This window comes from Melozone crissalis, unplaced genomic scaffold (assembly GCF_028551555.1).
Source record: "Melozone crissalis strain CALT ecotype California unplaced genomic scaffold, PUWL_Pcris_2 ptg000013l_1, whole genome shotgun sequence".
In the NCBI taxonomy this organism is placed as follows: Eukaryota; Metazoa; Chordata; class Aves; order Passeriformes; family Passerellidae; genus Melozone; species Melozone crissalis.
Window position 1 is genome coordinate 4,524,496 of NW_026535791.1, and position 22,411 is coordinate 4,546,906.

The 22,411-nt window shown below is 34.6% G+C and overlaps 1 protein-coding gene across 2 annotated transcripts in view; it reads left to right on the forward strand.

Moving 5' to 3' along the window:
• Positions 1-22,411, forward strand: part of SGCG (sarcoglycan gamma) — a 102,809-nt gene that overhangs the window by 36,748 nt on the left and 43,650 nt on the right. Inside the window, exon 3 of one of the 2 annotated variants that reach the window (XM_054271735.1) lies at positions 14,786-14,983. In XM_054271735.1, the coding sequence (XP_054127710.1) occupies positions 14,789-14,983 (195 nt within the window). In that variant the 5' untranslated portion in view covers positions 14,786-14,788. The remainder of the gene's footprint in view (positions 1-14,785; positions 14,984-22,411) is intronic. The other variant, XM_054271736.1, reaches the window with a different exon arrangement.

The following is a 22,411-nucleotide window of genomic DNA, read 5'->3' on the forward strand; positions in this document are numbered from 1 at the left end:
TTCACAATCTGTGAGAGTACTTTTTAAATATATATTCTAATTTTATTGATTTTGCTTTTAGTTAAACTTCTGTTGAACTGATAGTATTGTGATTCACACTTGGTGATTTATTTTAACTGATTTTAGTCACATTTATGGAAGAAAAAGCTGTATCCCTTTAGTCATATTGAAAACATCTAAAATACTATTTAAATTGAGAACATGAATATGACTGTCTTCCTGTATCAGAAGTCCTAAAGCACCTAATAACAAATGGCTTTAACTCAAGAAAAATTCAAAGCTGGCATTCAAAAAATTATGTAGAAATAAGCTTTGATTTAGGATTGTTTGGTAAGCAAAGCGAATAAATGGCTAGAATGCAAAATTAGGTAAAAGCAGCAGAAAGCAAAATTATTCTATATTCTTTTACATTGCCAAAAGATTCCATCTTTTGGTACCTTTTTCTTTTCTTTTTTTTTACTTTCTTCAGCATCCCTAGGTACTTCCTTGTTCTCCCCATATTTTACCGTCTCCACTTACGCATCTCATGTTCGTTTCCTGACTGTACTCACTACTTAACCTTTTTTTATTATCTTCAAGTATCTACTCACAGTGTTTATTTTACTGTAATTAAAATGTGGAGACTTTTTTACATATCTGATCACATATTTTGTTAATTCACAGCTAAAAAGAAATAAAAACATTTTTAAGACAATTTTCCCCTACCGAAAGAGATCTCCACCTTGTGGAAGATTATTTTAAATTTCAACTGAATTTATCCAGCAGTTTCTTTAAATTGAAATAATAGATTCTAAAGCTTTGAGGGCGCTCTGCTTATGTACACCAGGGCATGACAAAAATCTCTCAGTTGTCCTTATGTTGAACTAAGGCTTTTCTGAAAAGTGATTACCTTCCAGAAATGTGTGTGACATTGTTCTCCAGCTGCCAAGTAGGAAATCAAGATCTATCCTAGGCAGAGTTCGGTTACCCAGTTGGTAGAGAACAGTCCAAATCTCTGCAAATCTGGACTAGGTGAACCTGAGGCACTAAGATATAGCATAGTTTATCTTTATCTTGCCATCAGAATCTTGCATATTTTTCCAGAATTTGAGTTTTGGGAAGCCTGATCTGCAGCTCTTGGTTCTCTGATAATATCGCAGGCTACAAAAACTGATGGATGTCCAAATCTGAGGAACAAACAATGTCTAACTGAAGTTTAAAAAGACAAGGTATACTTGTGCTCTGTGGCTGTCTTTTCCTATGTGTGCCTAAAGAGTAACTTTAGAAACTTCAGACCTACTTTCTGGAGAAGGTAATGTGCTTGTTATTTGATCCAAATAGGAATTGTTTTCCAATTACTCAAATTAGAATCTTTAAAATTAAGAAATCTTCAAAATTAAGAAAAACAAATCCTACATTTCAGATTATACTACTTTATTTACATCAGTAAATATTCTCTCAACTAAAGGATTTTAGTAATGCCTGCTGATTTCTATTTTGGAGTAAATACTTTGTATGGAAAATTCTGCTTTGAAATATAAGGAGTGTATACGTTATGTCAAATAAGAGATCTTTTAGTTTATCTTGGAATGCCTGCATACTTAACAGGCAATTTGGGTTTTGCTGATGCTTCATTTGTTTTTACAGTTAACTGAAAGATCAGCTATGTCTTTCTTATAGGTTTTAATCCAAGAACTGGTATACTGATCAAAGCCAGTATTTATACACTTCTCCATGTTCTTCATTTTCTGTTTCTTGCATTGCATTGTTGCTTTGTCACGGTTGCTTAGAAAGAAACTTAGAGATGGTTGCTGCCTAAACAGTTGGAGTCAACATCACCAAAAAAGGCTTCTGCAATACAAGTCTGATGATGTCCTTATGTGTCTAGTATACATTTAATGGGTTTTCCCCTGTGTAAGTAAAAAGAAGTAATAAAGTTGTTATGAGCAGGACTGCAAAGCAACAGGAACACATCATTTTGTAGTCATTGACATTTAAAATTCCTGAGAAAAGGGCAGAGGTTTAATGTAATGAGACACAGTATACATAGGAAAGCATTTTGCTTCCCTTGCTGCTGAAAAATGAATTTTGAATCTTTAGTTTAGCTACATGTGACTTATCAAAAAAGGTACAGTTGTTATTTTCCAGATGTGAGGTCAAATTATTCTATTGTATTTTTTGAAGTATGTATGTGATGAATCACTTGAACTTGGGAGGGAAGACTTGAGGATTAATTTTCATCTCTAGCCTCTACATCTAGTTTACATCTAGTTCTATTCCTCCTTTTGTCTATTTTTATTTCAATTTTCCAAAAAAAAAAAATAAAGTTTCAGAGACTCTACTTACTACCTGAAATCATTTACCAAGATTTACCAAAGCTAAATAAACTGCTTTTCGAGCTCCACAGCCAACACAGGAAAGCATCACAAAAGGGAGTTATTTTGTAATTGTATTGAAGTCTACTAAATGAACTGGAAGTATACTTCTCAAGAGGTAACAGCATTCTACTACAGTAGTGCTTTCATAAAAGCAGCAGCAAGACAAGGAAAAAGGAAAAAGTTATGTCAATATGTATGTCTTTATGTACTTAAATAGAGCTATTTGCTTTCACTCTCATCTCTTCCCAGTTCTGACAACATGAAATACTTTTCCTGTAAACAACATTGAGGATAGTGTTAAAGAGCTTTTGCTGAAAGCTCTCTAAAACAGGACTTGCTTTAGGAACATTATTTCTAGAAGATACATTTTGGCCTTGCTGCTGGTAATCATTGTGGTATGATAGGAAAGCTCTTCTATCACACACATTGAAAATTAAAAAAAATTTTTTAACTGTTTTTAAACAGAAAAATGCACAACTGCATTTTTAAAAAGTATCTGAATTTATTCTTTGTCTGGTAAATATGTATACAAGATTATGGCACCAGAAATTCTTTCATTATTTGCCTCTATCACAGGGATTACTTTAATTTTCTTCACATTTATTTGGAATTTCAGGTCTTTTGATGTGTTTTCAATGACCCCAACGAAGATTATTTTCCCATTACTTCCCAAGTTAGTTTTGCAATTCTGGTCACTGTGTCGCACTTCTAAATGCAACAAAAAGCATGACAAATGACAACAATTTTTTAAAAAAAATTTATGCCTACAAGTGTTTTGAGTTTCCCGGTGTTGTCTCCAGTGAAGGAAAAATTGAAGGCCACAAAACAATTCTTATTTGCATTTAACGGCGCTTAAGAAATGAAATTTTGTACACAGATTTTCCTATTTTTTGCTGCAACTCAAACTGACTAGCTGCCAGATCCTGTCTGCAAAGTTTAACTTCAGTGTGCGTGAAAAAAGAACTTTGTAGTTCTGTCTTTTCTTATGAGACTGTACACTGATGATAAAGGAGGAATTAAATGTAATTTAGAGCACCCAAGTCTTACGGTAACAATACAGAGCAAAGAAACGTGATTTAAAGTAACAATTTAAATGGCAATACAAAGAGCATGGGATGTATCCATTTTGTCACATACTCAAATAAACTTCTCTTAATGTCCGTGACACCCAGAAGCATGAAAACCAATCTAAAGTAGCTGGAATTCTGTTTAATCACGTAGGTTAAGAGTAGTACTGTTGACCCGTTATAATACAAATTTGAATTGATGACTTGAGTTCTTAGATGTTATTTCCAAATAAGTAATATGCCAAATAAATACTCCAATTTATCAAATGTTTCACCCTTGCAAGAAAAGAAATTTTATTTTTAAATGTAATCTGTTTGTAAAAGCTGTGTAAAGTGTTAGTCTACAAATGGTTGCTGTCTGTTGATATTTCGTTCTGGTTGAATTTTCTTCTTTGGTTTTGTTGGTTTGTTGTTGTTGTTTTAATTAAACAGACAGAATTCAATTTACTGTTGGCTGTTGTTTACCTCAAAGATGCTGCCCACCCCACTCCCCCCTCTATCTTCTTTGACTGTGCAGTCAAATTTGAGTATGATAAAATAAAAGCATAGAGTTTTTCAAGGTAATTAAGTATTTTTTCAAGTTTACTGAAAGTGTCTTGTGAGATAATAGCCTCATTAGAGGAAAACTCTGCCGTGGTACATTCTGTTGGCATGTGGATAATATCTACTGGGTCAGAATATGCAATTGAAGCTACCTAGTACTGATGTGTGTTATGTTTGGCTCAGGAAATTTTTATAAAGCACATGGATAGAGCAAGGGTAACAAGATTACTGTGTTGATGTGAGTGCTTGACCAAACACACATATCTGTACAGAATTAGGCCTCATCACTACTTCTGGATACAGTACAAATTGTTAATTAGCTTTCACTGTTTCTTTGCTGCTTTTAAAGGATTTTTTGACACAATTGAAAGCAATAGCAAACACACACAGGTCCTGTACCCTAGTCTCTTTTTATTCCCTCTGTACTTTGCTACTAACTTTAGTTTCATCTTTGTTGCTGATTTAAGTGAGGAGCACAAACTGGGCTTTGAGTTTGCCCTTTTTCAGCACTCTCCCAGATGAAACAGTTACCTCCCAACACAAATCCTGAATTTGTTTCAGAATATTATTGCTGTGTTCATAAAGGATGTCCTATATGTTCAAGTAACATGTGTGACCTGCTTCATGATCAGAGATAGTGAAGACCAGTCCCTCATGTCTTGTGTCTTTTTGTAACATCTAAGAATTCCTGTGTTGGGATGCTCTGAGATATCACAAGTCAAGTTTGGTAGGTATTAAATTAGTATTTAGACCGTAGAGACAGAAACTCTGCTCTGTGGTACTTCCTGAAGGACTTTGTATGCACGTAGACATACGTGAATCACTGTACTGATAGTGATTTTTTTTTCCTCCATGAATTTTAGCAAAACAGCCAGAGAAGGTAGACTTGAATACCTTCCTACACAGAAGATGTGCAGAATTGGATAACTTTTAACAATCATTTACCATTGGTATTAAAAATTATTAAATACAGTAAATAAAATTTTTGGTGATTGATGCTGGAACTGTCTAACCTGATACTTTACAAAGACTGTGTTTGTGCAGTCAGAAGTCTTCATTCAGTTCCTTTGTGGGCCAGGGGTTTTTTTTAATTGACTTGTATTTGGTTTTGAATATCAATACTATGTATTTGAGTGCTGGGTATACACTGACGATTTGTATTTTGAGTGCCTGAACAAAGATATCAAAAAGAAAATCCTAAAGGAGTTAATATCAATGATCCCCACTGAGGAGGTCTGGGAAATTTCTCTGTACACCTTTTTATTCTGGACTGGAAGATGGCTCTGAAGAAATGTCCCAGATGATAAAAAAAATCATTAGGAGATATTTTGGGACAGATCAATACAATTGATAATAATGAGTTTTCTGTCATCATGTCTGGATGTTATTCATATTCAGAAGGCAAAAAGTTTTACCTGTCTGGTAAAAGAAGCAAGATAGCACCAGACATGACTTCATCTTAATTTTCAGCCCCAATAACTTCCAATATATTTAGGTATTGCTATCTGCATGGTTTTAGCTTTACTACTACAATATATCCCCACTGTCCATTTTTCCAAGAGCTTGAGTACAGAGTAGCATTGTGATGAGAAACACACGTAAATCTTCAAATATTATGCAGTTCCTATTAATTTTTATATTCATACAGGAAGAATTTTGTCATTGTCAGAGAATACTCCCAGGCAGATTATCCCTATCTTCGTCTTTTGAATAAACAAAAGAGCAATAATATCAGTTTAAGCCAAAATGTAACCTTTGTTGTGTTTAGAAATGGTTATAAAGGGATTATAAAGGAAGAGTCACTTATGAATAAGTAAATGTAGAGTAAGCAAACAGAAACTATCAGATGTTTGCAATCAGTTGGGGAAGAATGTTTTAAGGTGTAGCCATTGAATAGAATCATTTCCAATAAGCTTAGAATTTCCAAAGGTATTGTGGACATCTCCATAGCCCATTGTAATGCAATGTGAAAACCAGTTTTTCTTAAAGAACAAAGGCAATGTCTTAAAACCACGTATTTTCTGTAGCTGTCTCTCAAGTGCTGTGATTTCCTGGACTTTCCGATGATATTGTAAATCTAAGTGAAAGAGTTTTTCTCTGGAGGACAGTAGACTTGGAAATGAAGAGCAGATTCACATTTTATTTTCTGTCCAGCACTTTCTAGCAGGTCTGGATGCATTGTTTTTGCAGGCACAAGAGCTTGTGGTATAAAAATATGGTATCAAGAGTAAAAATATGGATTTCATTGTGTCTTCATTTGCCAGTCTTCAAATTTCTAATACAAAACAGAAATCTATTTCTTACAAGCAGAATAGGTTTTATCTTTGCTAGAAATTTCAAATAATTTACCATTTGTAGTTGTTGATGAAAAGGCTATAGCAGGGAATTAAGAAAAATTAATCTGTAACTATCAGTGCACAATCTGGGGTTTTTTTTTCAGTTATAATGACATCTTTTGTGCCCTACATGCAAATCTAAGTTAAAACATACATTTTTTTTTAGATAGCCGTGTAGAGCAACTTCGTGATGTAAAACAGTTCACTTCCTCTGTACAAGCTGATAAAATATTTTATATTTCAAATGAGGAATTATCCCCTTTTATAAAAGCAATAAGATTTCTCTAAGAAGATGATTTGAAATTGTATAACACATGGCATTCTTGTTATCCACAGAGGGATTTTATAATCATAGTAATTTCCTTAAATATGATTGACTTCCTTGGGTAGGCAGATATACAGCAAGATGTTGCTAAGTCTTGGTCTGAGTGAATATGTGGTTTTAATTGTGATGTTTTAACTTCTTATGTCAACTGATTTTTGTCTTGCCTGACTTCATTTTTTTAGTAATAGTAAAGTATTGGAAATCTGGGATAGATCATGTAAGATAACTCAACTTATATACTGTAGTCTGTAGCCATCATGTCCTTGTTTGGTATTAGATTTTCTGTATTTGAAATTTTTAAAAATTCTATAATTTGATGTTTTATTCAAAATGTTGGTCACCAAGTTACTTGCTAATGACCTTCAGAATTCAGTGCCAGACTTTTACAGTAATTAGCTATAACGAGGACTGAATGGAAAAGTATTACCTGTGTACAGTGTAATGTGCACATCTCTTCTGAATAAGAAAATAATTTAGCTGTCACTGAATGAAAGAACTAAAATGCTAGTGAACAAAAACTACCTGTGGTAGATTATAGCAAAAGTTCTGTAAATTTGACAGCCACCTTCTCTTCATTTCTCTCTTTGAAGTGTCAGATTATACATGGATTGCTTTGTAAACCTTTATTACTTGCAAGGAATGACAACTCTAAGGGAAACCTTCCACTTTCACCTGAAGAAAAGCCCTTTGACACCTGAAAGGATCAAATTATCAGAATAAGAGAGGATGCAGTGTTAAGTAATTTTATAATTCTTTGAAACTATAATTTTATAAATTAGAGTAGGAAAATTTATTAAATCCCCAAGACGTCCCTGTGTGTTTATTTTGTCCTTCTTAGTGAGAAAGCCCTTTATAAGGAGATTAAATGCACATGGTTCTTATTTTTCATAACGACAGGATTTTTATTAAACCATAAGGAGACAAAGAAAAGTGATTCTCCTAGCCTTTCCATGAGAACAAGATGGCTCTCAGCATTCCTTGTACATTAATATTTTCCTTTCTTCTACCTGAGCTGGTGCTACAGAGCTCATGGTACTTGTTTAAAGACTGGCCCATACAAACACAGGCAGGTAAAGTTCATACCTAGCCTAGTTAGAAACACTTTCTTAAATGCACAATTAAAGAAAAAGAGGGATCTAGGGGAATTAATCAACTCTGGCTTGTGCTTCAGAAAGAGAAACCTCACAGCCAGAAGACTACAATGATTTCTGTTCTGATAGTCATGGCAGTGCATTATGTATCTGGTGTACTTGCAGTCCTTCAAGGAAAAAAATAAATCGTGTTGAAGAGCAGCTGCTACAGGGGAAAAGTGTATTGGGCTGTAGAGGGCAAAATTTATTTCACAGTTAGGTTAATTAAAGCATATTGTTCGCTATCGCATTTTTATCCTCTACTCAAGGCCCGTGAGATATCGTCTTCTCAAAGGGGTTGGACAATAAAAACTGTACTAGTAAGAACAGATTAGTTACCTGTTGCAAGTTTGATGTTTTAAAATGTCTTTTTGGTAATAAACTCTATTGAAAAACACAGAATGACATTCAAAGGACAAAACAGGGTTTTACACACTGAAACTATGAAAGTTCATTTCACAAAGAATAGTAAGTAAGGAAACAAATGATCTTAACACCGTTAATGATTCTCAGTCTTTAATTGTTAAGTGAAAACAATGGCTCCACAGACTGCTCTTTCCTCTCTTCTTCTCTGTGGGCTTTTAATTCTGGTGGGAGTAACATGATTTTATCTTTTTTCTTATTTGAATAATATTTTTTTTAATTTTTAAAGGAGGAAAATAAATATAATTGAAAGATAGAAAACAAAGTTTTAAAAAATTACTGTAAATGAGATTCAACAGTACACATATTAGACAAAATATTTTATATAGCATATTAATATTAATAATATGTTTTAATGGCAATATGCATATATTTATATAATATTAATGATTATGTCATTAATATTTATATAATCTTGTGCTGTCAGGGACTGCCTTTCAGCTCTACTTAAAAATGTGCAAAGCTTTTAATTGTGACCATGTCATGGTTATTATGCCAATGTGCATTGCAGGGTATGCAACAGTTAACTAGGCCATATAAATTTCATCACTGGTTTCCACAAATTATACTGCAGGGATCCAGCTCTTTTCAGCTGATGACACTAGTTTACAATTCAAATTGAAATATTCTAGATAACACAAAAATTTCAACAAAGCAAGATTGGGCACGATTAAATACAATGTGATGGAAGGACTGAAAGTAATTATAAAATTTTCACCTAATCATGAGAGTTTGATTTTTCCCTGTATTTCTCATTTTTTTTGGAAAGCTTTTCTGCATAGATTCCAAAGGTTTCTCATTTTTTTTCTCTGAACAACAGGATTGCCTAAACTGTCTTTCATCTTTCAGGAAGATACTCCAACAGCATCTCTTCGCTGTTGGTTAATCATTGGTCTGCTTCTGTGTTCACAAGGACAAAATGTGCATGCCTGAATGCACTAAAGTGTGAAACCTTGGTGTACTTCTGATGTTCATATTATAATAATACCCACCTAGACCAATGCAACACACACAAAAAATGAGCGTAATATTCCATGAAGATACCATATGCTGATCATAAAAGTAGTTTTCACTTGCCTTTGCTGACAGGTTGTTTAACTTCAGTTTTCAGTTTGTATACAATGGCACAGGAATTTAAAGATATTGAAATGGTCTTTTCACTATACTGTTTATGTTTAGCACTATCACCTTTTTCATGTCCACACCCATAGTGAATTTTCTTGCATGTGAATGAATATACTTTATGTAAAGTGGTGTCATGGTTTAGGGATGATGGGTGTCCTCCAATTCAGTATTCCTATTAAAACCATGCCACACTTGCTCCCCCTTCCCTCCAACTGGAAGCACAAAAGGCAAGGATCATGGGCTGAGATAAGAACTGTTTGCTGGAAACAGCAATAAGATAAGAAAAGGAACAGTAAAAGCAACAACATTAACAAGAGAAGATATAGCACAAAGAAATTACTTGCATGGAAAGCCTGCAACAATAAAAAAATACCAATCAGTTCTTCCCAAACATATGTTTTTCCACTGAAAGGATTGCCCTTTTCCTCAGAAGCCAGTCCCTTCTCCCCCACTCCTGGCAATGACCTGCTGGGGTATAGAAAAACATCAGGGTCCTGGACACACCACTTCAATAATATCTCTTTCCAGCTGCTGCAAAAAATTAACCTTGTCCTGGCCAAAACCAGAACAAGAGGAAAGAGCAGATGTACTGATGACTGTTTGTGAAGAAGAACGTGCATAGTACAAGCACCAGTGGTACAAATTTCATGATGAAACCTCACCAGTTCTTCTGAACTCCAATTTGAAAAGATTTTATTGAATGTTAAGCTTTTTGCTGAAAATATAAATGCTAATAATTACATAATGGTTAATGGAATGACCACTGGTTATGAGTATTGACCAACTAAATAGTTCTGAATTTAAATTATTTTCTAATTGCATGTTATTATCAGTTGCTTTATGACAACATGACAAAGTACTCGAGTAACACAGTCCAGAGCTATGTGTAAAGGGGAGTTTTATTTAAATGAAAATAAGAGCCATTTTTGAACAAAAACAATGAAAATATGTTTTTACAGTTGAAATATACTGAGATTACTTATTGTAATTGAATTTTTTCAATACTGTCTTCAGTATTTCCTACAGATAAGTAATTTCTGAAAATAGTAAAAATATCATGCTTTTATTCAGGCATGCTTTCCTAAACAGGCTAAAGGATAAGTTTTCAAATTACTTTTTAAAAACATAGGTGTCTTAAGTGAATATTTCAGAGCTGTCAGAATAGGTTTTGAACTTGATGCCCAAACTAACCTCAGTCCAACAGTAATGTTTGTGATAGACAGTTTTTTAACGTCTTTCATAATTAATATTAATATAAAAATCTCCTGAACTTCAGAATCACTCAAATGACTGAGACCAGTTTCTAAGTTTTATATCAAAGAAGGTGCATTATAGGCAGGGAAATATTCTGTCATTATTATATATTTTTAGGGGACACTTAAAAGTGTGAAGAGCATACAGGTCTTTCATGGGCATCTTATATGTATTACTGCAGGCATGAATTTCATGCCTTACATGCAACACATACGATGTCTGAACACATGGGAAATCTCATGATGTCAAAAATCTGCAGTGTTACTGGTTGTTTACAAGTTTGACCTATCATTTAAAATCTGTGAAAAATCTTTTGGCAGCTAATTAGCATTCAGTATCTGGTTTAAATCAGCGAATAGCCAAGAAGTAATTGGATTTAAATGGATCCCTGTAAAATAGATGTTGACAATTAGAAAATACTTCTAAATAGCAAACTATCATGATAGAACTCAATCCCATGAATTATGGCCAAATCTACAAAAATCCATAGGGAATGTGCTGATTGTGTTGGTCGTTGAATAGAAACATCAAGAAATTCCACTTCCAATTAAGTAGTTTATTTGTAGTAGCTTTTTTATTGTGGTACTGCTGACCTGATGCAAATAAGACATTTTTCATGGCCCATTTGAAAGATGTAAGAATTTTCATTCTGAAACTCAATTGCCATTTTATCTGCACTATGGCTTGCCAGTATTTCTTACTCTTAGTCATTGTGTGCTGCTCCCTTGTAAAATAGTTAACAGAGAAAAGATAATATTTACCAAAGTCATTGTGCATTCTGCAGGTTTCTTGCTTCTCCCTGCACAACTAACTTGTGTACATCCAGGTGTCTAAGTCACCACTTCCTTCTTGCTGCCTGTTTAGAATGCTCCTACACAACCAGTTTCATGGTTATTCCACTTACAAATCACATTTCTCATCATAGAACTAAATACCTGTTGTTCTTGTTCTGTGAATCTATCTTGGATCTTGGCTGACTTCACAACACAACTATCAGGTCTCCCTATCTAAGGCTTTCCTTTCAGCCCAATTTTCTAAAACATCCCAGACTTAGAAAAAGATTTCTTTCTGACTTCCCCAGACAGGTCGGAGATTATTTTCCTATGTGATTTTAGCTCGTGAACATACAAGTCAAGTAGTATGGAAAGTTGATTCTCCCAAAAGAAACAGTCCAACAGGATCAGTTCTGAAAGAATTTCCACTGTAATTATGTAATAGTAGGACACTAAATCTCTTAAAAATCATAAAAAATTATGTAAGGGAGAAAAACTTAATCCTTCTCAAAGCCTTCAGTTGTCTAGGCAAGCACTGCCTATTTACTATGACCAAAGCAATTTTTGGCAGTATTAATAATGCTCAGAAACAACAGAACTGTTTTCTGTCAGGAAAAACTAATCCATGCAGGGAACAATGCTGTGCTGGGAGATGTCCCCTGTGGAATTTCTGAAGGGCTGAAAACAATCACAAAACTCATAGGCTTTTTGCTGAAATACATAATGGATTTTGACCTCACCTCATTAAACAGCAGTACATAATACATTATGTATAAAACGCTAAACTCACTAAGTAAACATTTTACAACAGAGTAAAAATGGAACAGAGAAGAATGGGAATCAGAAAAATCCTATCTTGTTGTGAAATTACATGCTTTGGAAATCATTCTGGGAGAAATGTCTACAACATATAGTCATACATGTATGAGAAAGTCATCACAGGCTCTCTTTCTTTCTCTTTTGATGGAGGGAAGTTAAGCAGTCCATTTAATATCTAAAATTCACATCTAACATGAGTCAGACAACTAATTCCCAGCAGGGAGACCTATCTCCATTGACCATAAAGGGAGTCCAGGTTGACTGGCTCAGATATTCAGGGCTAAATTGTTCATATCTAACGTTGTGAGATGAATTCCAAGCTCAGAGACCACTGTAATGACGCTGCATAAGACCGTGAAAATGTTACAGTTAATTAATTCTTTAGCAAATCATCTCTACTGCAAAATTTACCTTGCAGGCATAGGAACAGCAGCACAAGGAACAGGCAAAGCAGTCTGCCTAGTGAAGGGGGCGTAAAAGAGATGCAAAGAAATTCACGTGTGAGTACTCACCACACAGAAACCAGCAGCACCCCAACCACTCACCCGTGTCCAGCAGGACCAGGAGGGATCCCTTCTCCCCTTTCCTTCTTCCCCACCACCCCCTGCACATGGCAGGAAGCTGTACAGGATAACCTCAGAGTCCTAGCCATGCCTATCCTGCCTACTGCAAATGTTAACCATGTCCCAGCCAGAACAAGGACATAGGTGTACTCCTCATGGGCAAGAACTGCACAGCTTATTTCTCAAAGTTTGTCTCTGGTTGCTACCAGATAAGAGTTACTGCATCCTGTTCTGTAAGTTATGTGCTGAGAAGAAATTTGTGTGGAAGTAAGGGTGAAGGTTTGTCTAATCATCTTATGGAACCCGTTATATGTATAAATGTCCCAATATCTTATGGCAGCACATGGTAACAGAGATTTCAGATAAGGGGCAACCTCTGTATGATTTACTATACAATAATTAGGTAGAAAACAGAAAAGACATAGTATTAACTTATATTTAAACAGCATTCTATAATGAGTACTATGTGCTTGAGTAATACACAGAACTAAAATACACAATCTGATATTTTTAAACATAGTTCATCTGTTAAATATTAAGAAACATCTTGTAAATCTTGTAAATGTTTTGCACTAAGATTAAGCCAATTTATTTCAGAACCTATAATTCCTCAGTACTAAATTGCTATACTGTTTTCAGCAATGAAAATATTTATATACACAGTCTATGAGCAACTGAGACTGATAGCAGAAAAAAAAATATTTTACCATAATGTCTGTAAGTAAAATTACATTATGAACTGCCAATTATTTGGTCTCATTTTTGAATATAAATAAACAAGAAATTAATTTATTTTGGTGGAAGTGCAGAAATAAGATGACTGCTGCATATATACTAGGGGCTAATGCATTGGCTTCTGTTCAATTGTAAACTTGGCATTCTCTGTCTTGCTAGGAAGCTAAAGGAACAAAAGATGACATCTTTCTAAAGATAAGGGTTAGAACTGAGAGCCATAAGCACGTTACAGACACAGGGTGGCTCTGCAGGAAACTTCAACAGAGGCAGGGGTGTCTTTTGATCATGTTTTGAAAGCTGTGTGAGCAGAGCATGGTGATCTCATTGATAGGAGGAAATTCAAAATTGAGAGTAGACCTTGTGTGAAACCTTTCTGAAGGCACTCTCATTTGTGAACATTATGTTATCGCAAAGTGGAGCAGTTTTTGGATGTAAGATGCCTGTGGACATACCTGGCTCATGGGAAGGGCTTGACTTTGCAATACCTATTTTGTTTCTGACATCCATGATAGGGTTAGAGTTTTTTTGCTTTTTTTGCTCAGTATAAATGAGACACATATTGCCTACTGTTGTTCTTGATAAGCGGCTTCAGCTGCTGAGTTTTCATTCTTTTGGCCAAAATTGTAAGCTTTAATGAATGGTTCAAATTGTTGCTGGTCTCTGCGCTGTAAATGTGGAAGTTAGTGAATATTCTCATCTTTTAAGGAAATGCAACCTTCTAAGATTCCTTTAAATTCAAACAATGCTTCTTTAAGAACTATAGTATAAAGTGAAACAATGCTTCTTTAGGAACTATAGTATAAAGTCAAGTTGTTTAAACCCATTAGGCAGTGGTTTTAATGTTGATATATCTTTAAATATGAATATCTGATTAATTGAGAAATCATTATTTCCTGTACATCATAAAGAATAATTTAATTTCTTTACATACATACTCTGAAGCCTAATATTTATTAGCATTCCAACTGATACATACTTGTGAGCTGTAGATTATGATATGATGGCATGAAATATTTTATGATGGGAGAATTTGAATATTATGACAAATGGGAGGAAAGTTTTTCCATTCTTTATAGGATGAAATAAATTTAAGACTCCTGAAAACAGCAGTTAATGCAGTTCATATATTAAAACATCATGTTGAGTGTATCAAAAACTAAGATGTAAGTTGAAAAGAGCAGAATAAAAATGCTTTCCAGGTAAAACTTCATAAAGTTTCTAGTTCCTAGCTATTACAATTATATCTTTATATTTTCCTTGGAGTTTTATATAAGTATTGTCACTTAAATTAAGCAACTAAGCAGTTCCCTTTCTTTTTTTTTTTCCTTTACATAGCAGATGGTACGTGAACAGTACATGACAACGACACCAGGCACGAGCCTAGAGAGGCCGAAAAATGAATATGTCTACAAAATTGGAATTTATGGCTGGAGAAAGCGTTGTCTCTACCTGTTTGTTCTCCTCCTGCTTATCATCCTAGTTGTGAATTTTTCTTTGACAATTTGGATTCTTAAAGTGATGTGGTTTTCCCCAGTAAGTGTCCTCTTTAATTTTCCATTCTTGACTTCTCTTCCCTGCCTCACCCTTCACTTATTTTGCATGTAAACCAGCTTCTCTGTAGGTAATGGATGGTTCTTTTTTCTTTCTTCTCAATTGTGATTTGTACTTTGGCTGAAAGTATGTTAGAAAAATCTATCTATATACTTCCTCATATATAATTTCTATATTAGTAATAATTTTTGAAATACTGAGGTTGTTGATGCTTTAGATTGCAGTGAATTCTAACCATTCTATGAGAATGTATTTTGATGTTGTCTCATAATCTCTGTTTAGTTGATAGTTTATAAATGTGTTTGCTGTAATTTTATCTCATACAGAATTCCTTAGTTAAAATATTGCTGACAGCTGCTGTGGTTTTTTAGCTTATTTCTCCTATTTATCAGCATCTAAAATGTAATAATTTATTTGCCCAATTAATTACAGCTTGGAGGCAATTATCAGTACTTCATGCTTGAGGCCCAGCAGCTACATAATTCAGAAATAAATTTAATAACTTTCCACTGTCATATATATATTTATAATGGAATTTTGCATGTAGTAGATTAAAGGGTATGTTTCAGAAGTCTGCAAGATACGACTTTAGTCAGGATGTAATAAAATGCATCAGTGAATATTGAAGCTAAGCTAATTTGCTCCTAACATGCAGTTGTGATACACAGATGATTTGAATAGACTTGTTACAAGAAAAACCATAATAATAAATTTCTACAGCTCTGCCCTGGCTACTGAAGAAAGTTTCTGTTATCTATTGTTATTGCACCTCTGTCACTAAGGGAAGACCACTTCATCTTAACATAAATATTTCTATGCTCACTAAAAAGAAAGTATTTTAGTTTTCAGTCCTACTTACTAATATGGTTTTTAGTGCTTGAATTCCTGTGAAGGGTCTTCCCCTACATGAATTCGTTACAGCACTGTTACTGCCATACAGATTAGAGTGCAAAACATCTTAGATCACACATAATTTTTCTCTTATGCAGCTCGCATGGAAGATATGCTTTTAGTGCCTGCCTGTCATAAATCACAGAGAGCATGAAAAACTTTTGTTTTCTGTGTGGCTCAGGGTTCTATTTTGACAGAGTTTTAAAAAATATTTTTTTGTTGATTTGATTCCTACATATGAGCTTGGGTATTTCTTCTCTGATACCGGTGAGGATTTTAAAAAAATAGAAAGTCTACTTACAGGAATGCCCATCTCCTTGTGTGGTTCCTGTGTGGAAGATACCAAATGCCTTGGTCTGCTGAGGGACAGTGTCCTTACGCTTTTGCAACAAGAGCAGTGGAGTAACAGCTCTAGCAGTGCAGGTTTACATCCTTCCACAGAGTGAAAGGGCTGTGAATGCCACAATTACAAGGAATTTCCTAATTCTGTGTTAAAGAATCTGTATGCCTATGTGCCCAATTGGATAGTGACTTAACTGTAATGCCTTCATTAATTTGGGATAATTTTAGGGAAATACTGAAATTCAGATAAATATCAACTGTAAATTAATTCGTGCAAAGTGCACAGGTATGTCACAATCCTCAGCAAAAGTGAATGTGATGTTGTTAAGAAGAGAGAACTTCTTTTACTGGGTGTTGTATTAATAGACTACATCTCTCAAGACAAGAAGTAACTCTGAGGATACCAGAAATCTCACCCAGAGAATCACAGAGAAGCAGTGCTAGCCACTGAGTCTGAGAAGGATGTTTAGTGTACATTCAAATCTGCAAGCATATAATTGAAGCATCACAGTTCTTTCCTGTGTCAAAGGAAACACCAATTATGAAGAATTAGTGCAATAGTTATAATAAATTACCAATACTATCATAAAACCCTTTTCATGATGGAATTAAGCATTTATTTCTCCAAGTATTTTGTTGCTGTTTGAAAAGAGAAGTATCAGTATAGTGTCAGAATTATATTTTTATGATTCGTGAGTTCCAAGCTTGACAAGTATTTGCTGTTTAGGAAATGAGTTGATTGATGTATATCACACTTACCCAATTAAGAATTCCCATGACTGGAAAGAGTTTAAAAATAATTGCAAAATATTATCCTATATGCAATCATCAGTTATTTAGCAAATATTAACCTGTCAACTGTGATAACACTTACATTTATTAAATGTATTCTAGGTATACTGTGTAGTATACCTAGAATACATTTAGAGATTATAGGACTATGTTTAATATTCATAATAGATATTGTATTTATTCAAGAAACAATTTGTATTGTCACTAAGGCTGATAAATGTACTTAGAAAAAATGTCGCCAACATTTTAAAATATATTTTTATAGTAGAGTCCTGAAGAGAGTGTATGCTGAAGGAAAAATTCAAGCATAATATGACTGCAGTATATAATTTTATAAGGAAAACAGATTTTCAATAATAGAGGTGTTGGTGCTTTAGTGATTGATTGACGTGATTCTATAGCACAGCCCTTTCACAAGCCCACTCAGAGCTGACAAACTGGTTATTTAGACATCAAAGTTTCTTTAGTTGTATAAAAAGTGTTCTCTTTTTCTATAAAGCATCCTTGATTCTTTCATTAAGTAATAACTTGCAGTATACAAAAATCACATGCTATGTCTATTCAGAGATCCAGATTAAGATAATAATGAAATTATGAACAGAGCTTGAAGCATTGAATTAATCCATGCACACATGTCCTGCCTTAACCCCCATAAAACCAGACAGTGTGATAAATACCAGCAAAGAAGCTAAGCTGATAAAGGAGAACATGAACCAGACACAGATATGCTGCAAGATGAATAGAGTTTGATCTCCTTTTACAAATTTGGAATGATGAAAGGCAGAAACTTTTCTAAGCTCTATTGTTTGAGAGGCCTTTGGCATCAAATGTAGATGACTAAATGGAACAGAATTTCATTGTTTCATTTCATTTCACTTCATTGCATTTCATAAAAGCTAGACTAAAAGAGAACAACCTGAACAGAGAATATATCCCTTTTCTCATGCTGCCCAATTAAAAAACATATGGGCATCTCCAAATTGTGCACATTAATTCAAAGGTATCAGCTGTGCCTCATTCTTTTTTTTCCGTTTTCTCTCTTGCAGTTCAGAGGGACAGTGTCTCAAGTTTTTTTGTGGGAATAAGCAAAGAAACCTGTGAATTCATTATATCCAGCTGTTTCAGAGAAGACATTCAAATAATTATGCCTTGAGTTTGGTGAATATGGTGAAATAGAGTAATTTAAAAAATACCATTTTTTTTGCATGAAAATCAGTTTGAAAAAGGGTTGGGTTTTTTCCCCTGGACAATGTATCACATTTCTCATGTAATGGAAATTTCAGATTCTGTTTTTAACATAATGAGGCTTTCTGAGCACTAAAAGGGACTACTAGTTTTAAGAGTTTAGAAAATGAAGAATCTTAAGGGGTTTAAGGCTGCAAGGATGTCAGAAGTCCTGTGGACGATTCTGAAGCATCCATTAGGTCTGAAAGAGAGGACCTTCCATGTCTCTGATATCTGCTGTAAGACAAGTGTGGCAGGATGCAAGCAGTGAAGATTTCTAGAGGGTGTCAGCAACAGCTTCTGAAGAGGGCAATTAAAGGTGGCACACAGCTGGATCTGCTACTCACAGGATCCCATGGGAGCCAGATCTGAAGGGTAAAGTTACCCAGAAAAGCATGATCAAGTTTAAGGACTGTATCCTCCAAATGTAGGATGGATCAGTCCTGATAGTTAGATAAATTTCCTGGCTTAGCTGGGCAGGTTACTTGTGATGGAGCTTCAGTGAAAAAGTAGTATAGAAGAGTTGGAAGTAGATAAAGGCTACAAAGAAGAAATTTCTAAACAGTGTCTGGGCCAGGAAATGTGTCAGGCTTTCTGTGTCAGAAATGCCAAAGCTCAGCTTCAGTTAAGAATTACAAAGGGCAAATGGCAACAGAGTCTCTTGCAGAGTCACTCTCTACAGTGTTTGAAAGATATTGGAGACTGGGGAGATCCTGGGTGGCTGGAGGAATGCAAGTGTTGCACTGGTCTTTAGAAAAAGGGGACCATGGGTTTACCAAGAGTGAATGATGCCTGACCAATCTGATTGCCATTTTATGATAAAATGTCCGGAATTATAGATGATGGGAGGCCACAAAATATTATTTACCTTGACTTCAGCAAGGCTTCTGACTTTTTCCCCACAATATTCCTTCCCCTAGTTGGGGTATTACAGCCATGAGGAGTGGACAAACAGATAAGTATAAAAAGTAAACTGCCTGGGTAGTTGGGTTCTGAAGGTAGATGCTAATGTGTTGTGGTCTGTATGGAGGACAGCAATAAGCATTGTAATTGTCTTGTCCTGGCTCTTCTCCTTTGCAAAAACTTAACAACTTGGGTATTGTTAAGAATGCTTGCTCACTGAATTAGCAGGTTATATCAGTGTGGGGGTACCATTCAAAACTTCCAAGGCTCAGGCTGGAGGTCACACTAGCTCCAGGCCAGGATTGTCATGCTAGGTCTCTTGAACTCAGGTGTGAAAAATGCACCTGATGAGGTGATTACCATTCCTGATGCTCTAGCAAATCTTTTTCAGAAACCCCTCATTAATTCGGTTATTGTATTATTTAGGTTTTGTCACATTATCATAACACCAGGAACAGTTGTATGCCAAAGATTATTTCTGAATTTTTTTTGCCTCTGATGGAGACACCCATGTTTTCCATAGATTTTAGTGGATACCGCAGCTATCGTGGTCTCCTGGAATAAGAAAGGAAATTGCATTGTATTTCATTTTGATAAGGACAGATAGCAATGAAGCTGCACTGTTTACCAGGATAACTAGTTGCCTCTTCTTCAGTGTGGAGTTTTTTTTTTCCTCTGACAAAAATTTTAAGCACAGTATAAGAGAAGTAGACAGGTCTTTATAGCTTTAGATGCACTGCTAATCAAACATAGTTCAAATCTGTGCTCAATCTCAAGTTCTTCTGCCATCCATATCAAACCTTACTTGGGTTTAAGGCTAACAAGAAGAGTCAAGTCCTAATACTAAGCCTTAGAATAACTCCCAGGTCACCTTATCATGACAGGGAGTGACTTGGTCTGTGGAGGGCCAAGTCAATCAGTGTCCAATGTCCAGTCCAACAATGCATATCCTAAGCATGGTTTTTCCTAAGAACAGGATAAATGTTTGCCCTGCTCTTGTACCTGCACCTCAGCTGGACATAGAGACAAAGGAAATGAGAACTGTGAGTGTTTCTGTACATTTCAGATAGATTGCGGGCTTTTACTTTCTCCATTACGCACTTAAATTTCTGGCACTGGAATAAATAGGGAAATTGCCACAGTTGCACAAAAACATACAGGGTTTTCTAGATATTGGCAGGTGTTTTCTTCTTTTGGCCTACTTTTAGTTAGGGAGTACTCTATCCATGTAGCCATTCCCAGGAACTTGTATCACAGACATAGCACCCTTCTAAATTTCTGGGGTTCCCATTAAAAATGAATATAGGCAAAGCATTAAAAATTCTTTTTTTCCCCTTATTTATAAAAGTTTTCTGTAAGGCAATAGTAATTTGTTGATAGTTCATTTAATAAGACGTTGAGAAGCAAGCTATATATAATTTTACTATATATATATATATATATTTTTTAGTTGGTGGATAATGGTAATGCTCTAAATTTATAAATAGAATATGTACTTTGAAATAAAAAAGTGATTTTTTAATAAAATACTTGTGTAAACAACTATTCAAGCACTTGATAAACTGAGGCACTGAAGATTGAGGGACTTACTTAAGGAAATATAGAAATATGAAACTATGAATGTAATGAATTAAGAAAGCAAAATTTTAACTGAAAATCAGTTAACACTTTCAGACAGTGAGACTTAATAGACTGTGTAATAGCATACCTTATTGAATTGGAGATGCTCAACCAGTTGGAGCACCTAAAACCAGAGCAGACAGCAATGAAAAGGTACAGTAAAGAACACTTAGACCAAGAGATCTCCTTCACCATAGACATACATTAGCATACTTGTACAGCCTTCCCATGCATTTTGTGATTAACCAGTGGGTCCTCCATGGAATTAGTTGTCATATTGAGAATGTTGCATTACCTAATACTTAAATAAAATAAATTATTGAGTATTTCATAAATGTTCATCCAAATTTTCATGTCAGAATATGAACATGCCATAGTTTCTATTCTGAATAATCCTAAACAGCTGTATTTTGCAACCTTTCTAAATATTTTATGCAGAAAGTAATAATTGAGTAGAAAGATACTGAGATACTAACTGCAGAAAGCTGTTGCCAAAGAAAGACTTTTCAGTAGTGATACATATTTTCGTTTAAATATATTTTCTTAAGTGTTTGTTTATTCTGAATTATATTATGAATCAAATCGTGTATGTAAAAGTGTGTTGAGGAACATTTAAGTGTATATTTGGAATAGTTTATAATATTAATAAAGAGTTATAAAAATGTGAGTACAGACAGATTAGAGTGTACATGCAAGTTTAAAACTGGATTAAGAAGACCCTTTTGGAGAGCCTTTGCAAACCTAAGGAAAATATTTAATTCCATTTCTTAAGCTAAGTTGCATAATTACAAATGTTAATATAATAAAATTAATTACCCAACTTATAAAAACCTAATTCCTGAATAAAGACATGTAGCAGTGGGAGTAGAAGTCTATTTCTTCATAGTCAGTTTTTCTAACCAAGCAGATGTAATGCCAGATGTAATAGCATTTTTTAATATTTGTGCGGTACAGAACCAAAGACAGAATATGGTCCTTGGTGAACAAGGAAATTAAGCTAAAACTGAATCTGTTTTGAGAATATATTCTTTCCTCTTGAGTAACACCTGTTTTAATTAATACTTTAAGTAAGGAAATCTGTTATTCTGTATATCAGGACAAAGATGAAAGAGGACCTGAAAATATCTTGAAAATATACATCTTAAGTATGAATCCTATTTTATGAAAGAAATGTTATAAAAATAAGCAAACATCAGTGGTTTGATAATTTGCATAATTCATAGCTGTTTTCTTACAAATCTGTTGAATTCAAAGTGGTCATCTACTTTTCTAAATCTCGAAATATTATCTACCCACTTTTCACTCTTGTCCATAAATGCTGTTTTGGTTTGTATCCAGCCCTAAGCCAGGTGAGACTAACTTCTACACCAGGAGTGCTTGCTGTTGCCAAGGGCTCTGATTTGACCAATGTCTTTGGCTGAAATTACTCCACTGTCATCTACGCAGATGAGTCAGATAACCTCTGTCTGAGCCCAGCAAATAGAGTCCTTGCAACTGAAAATGAGATGAGGCATCAGAAATGTTATTATACCAAGCACGTACTTAGCTCCAAAATTGATATTGTAAGTCAAACAGAGAGTTTCATCAGATTCATTACCAATCCTGTTTTGCTGATTGCTCTTTAACAATCTCTACCCA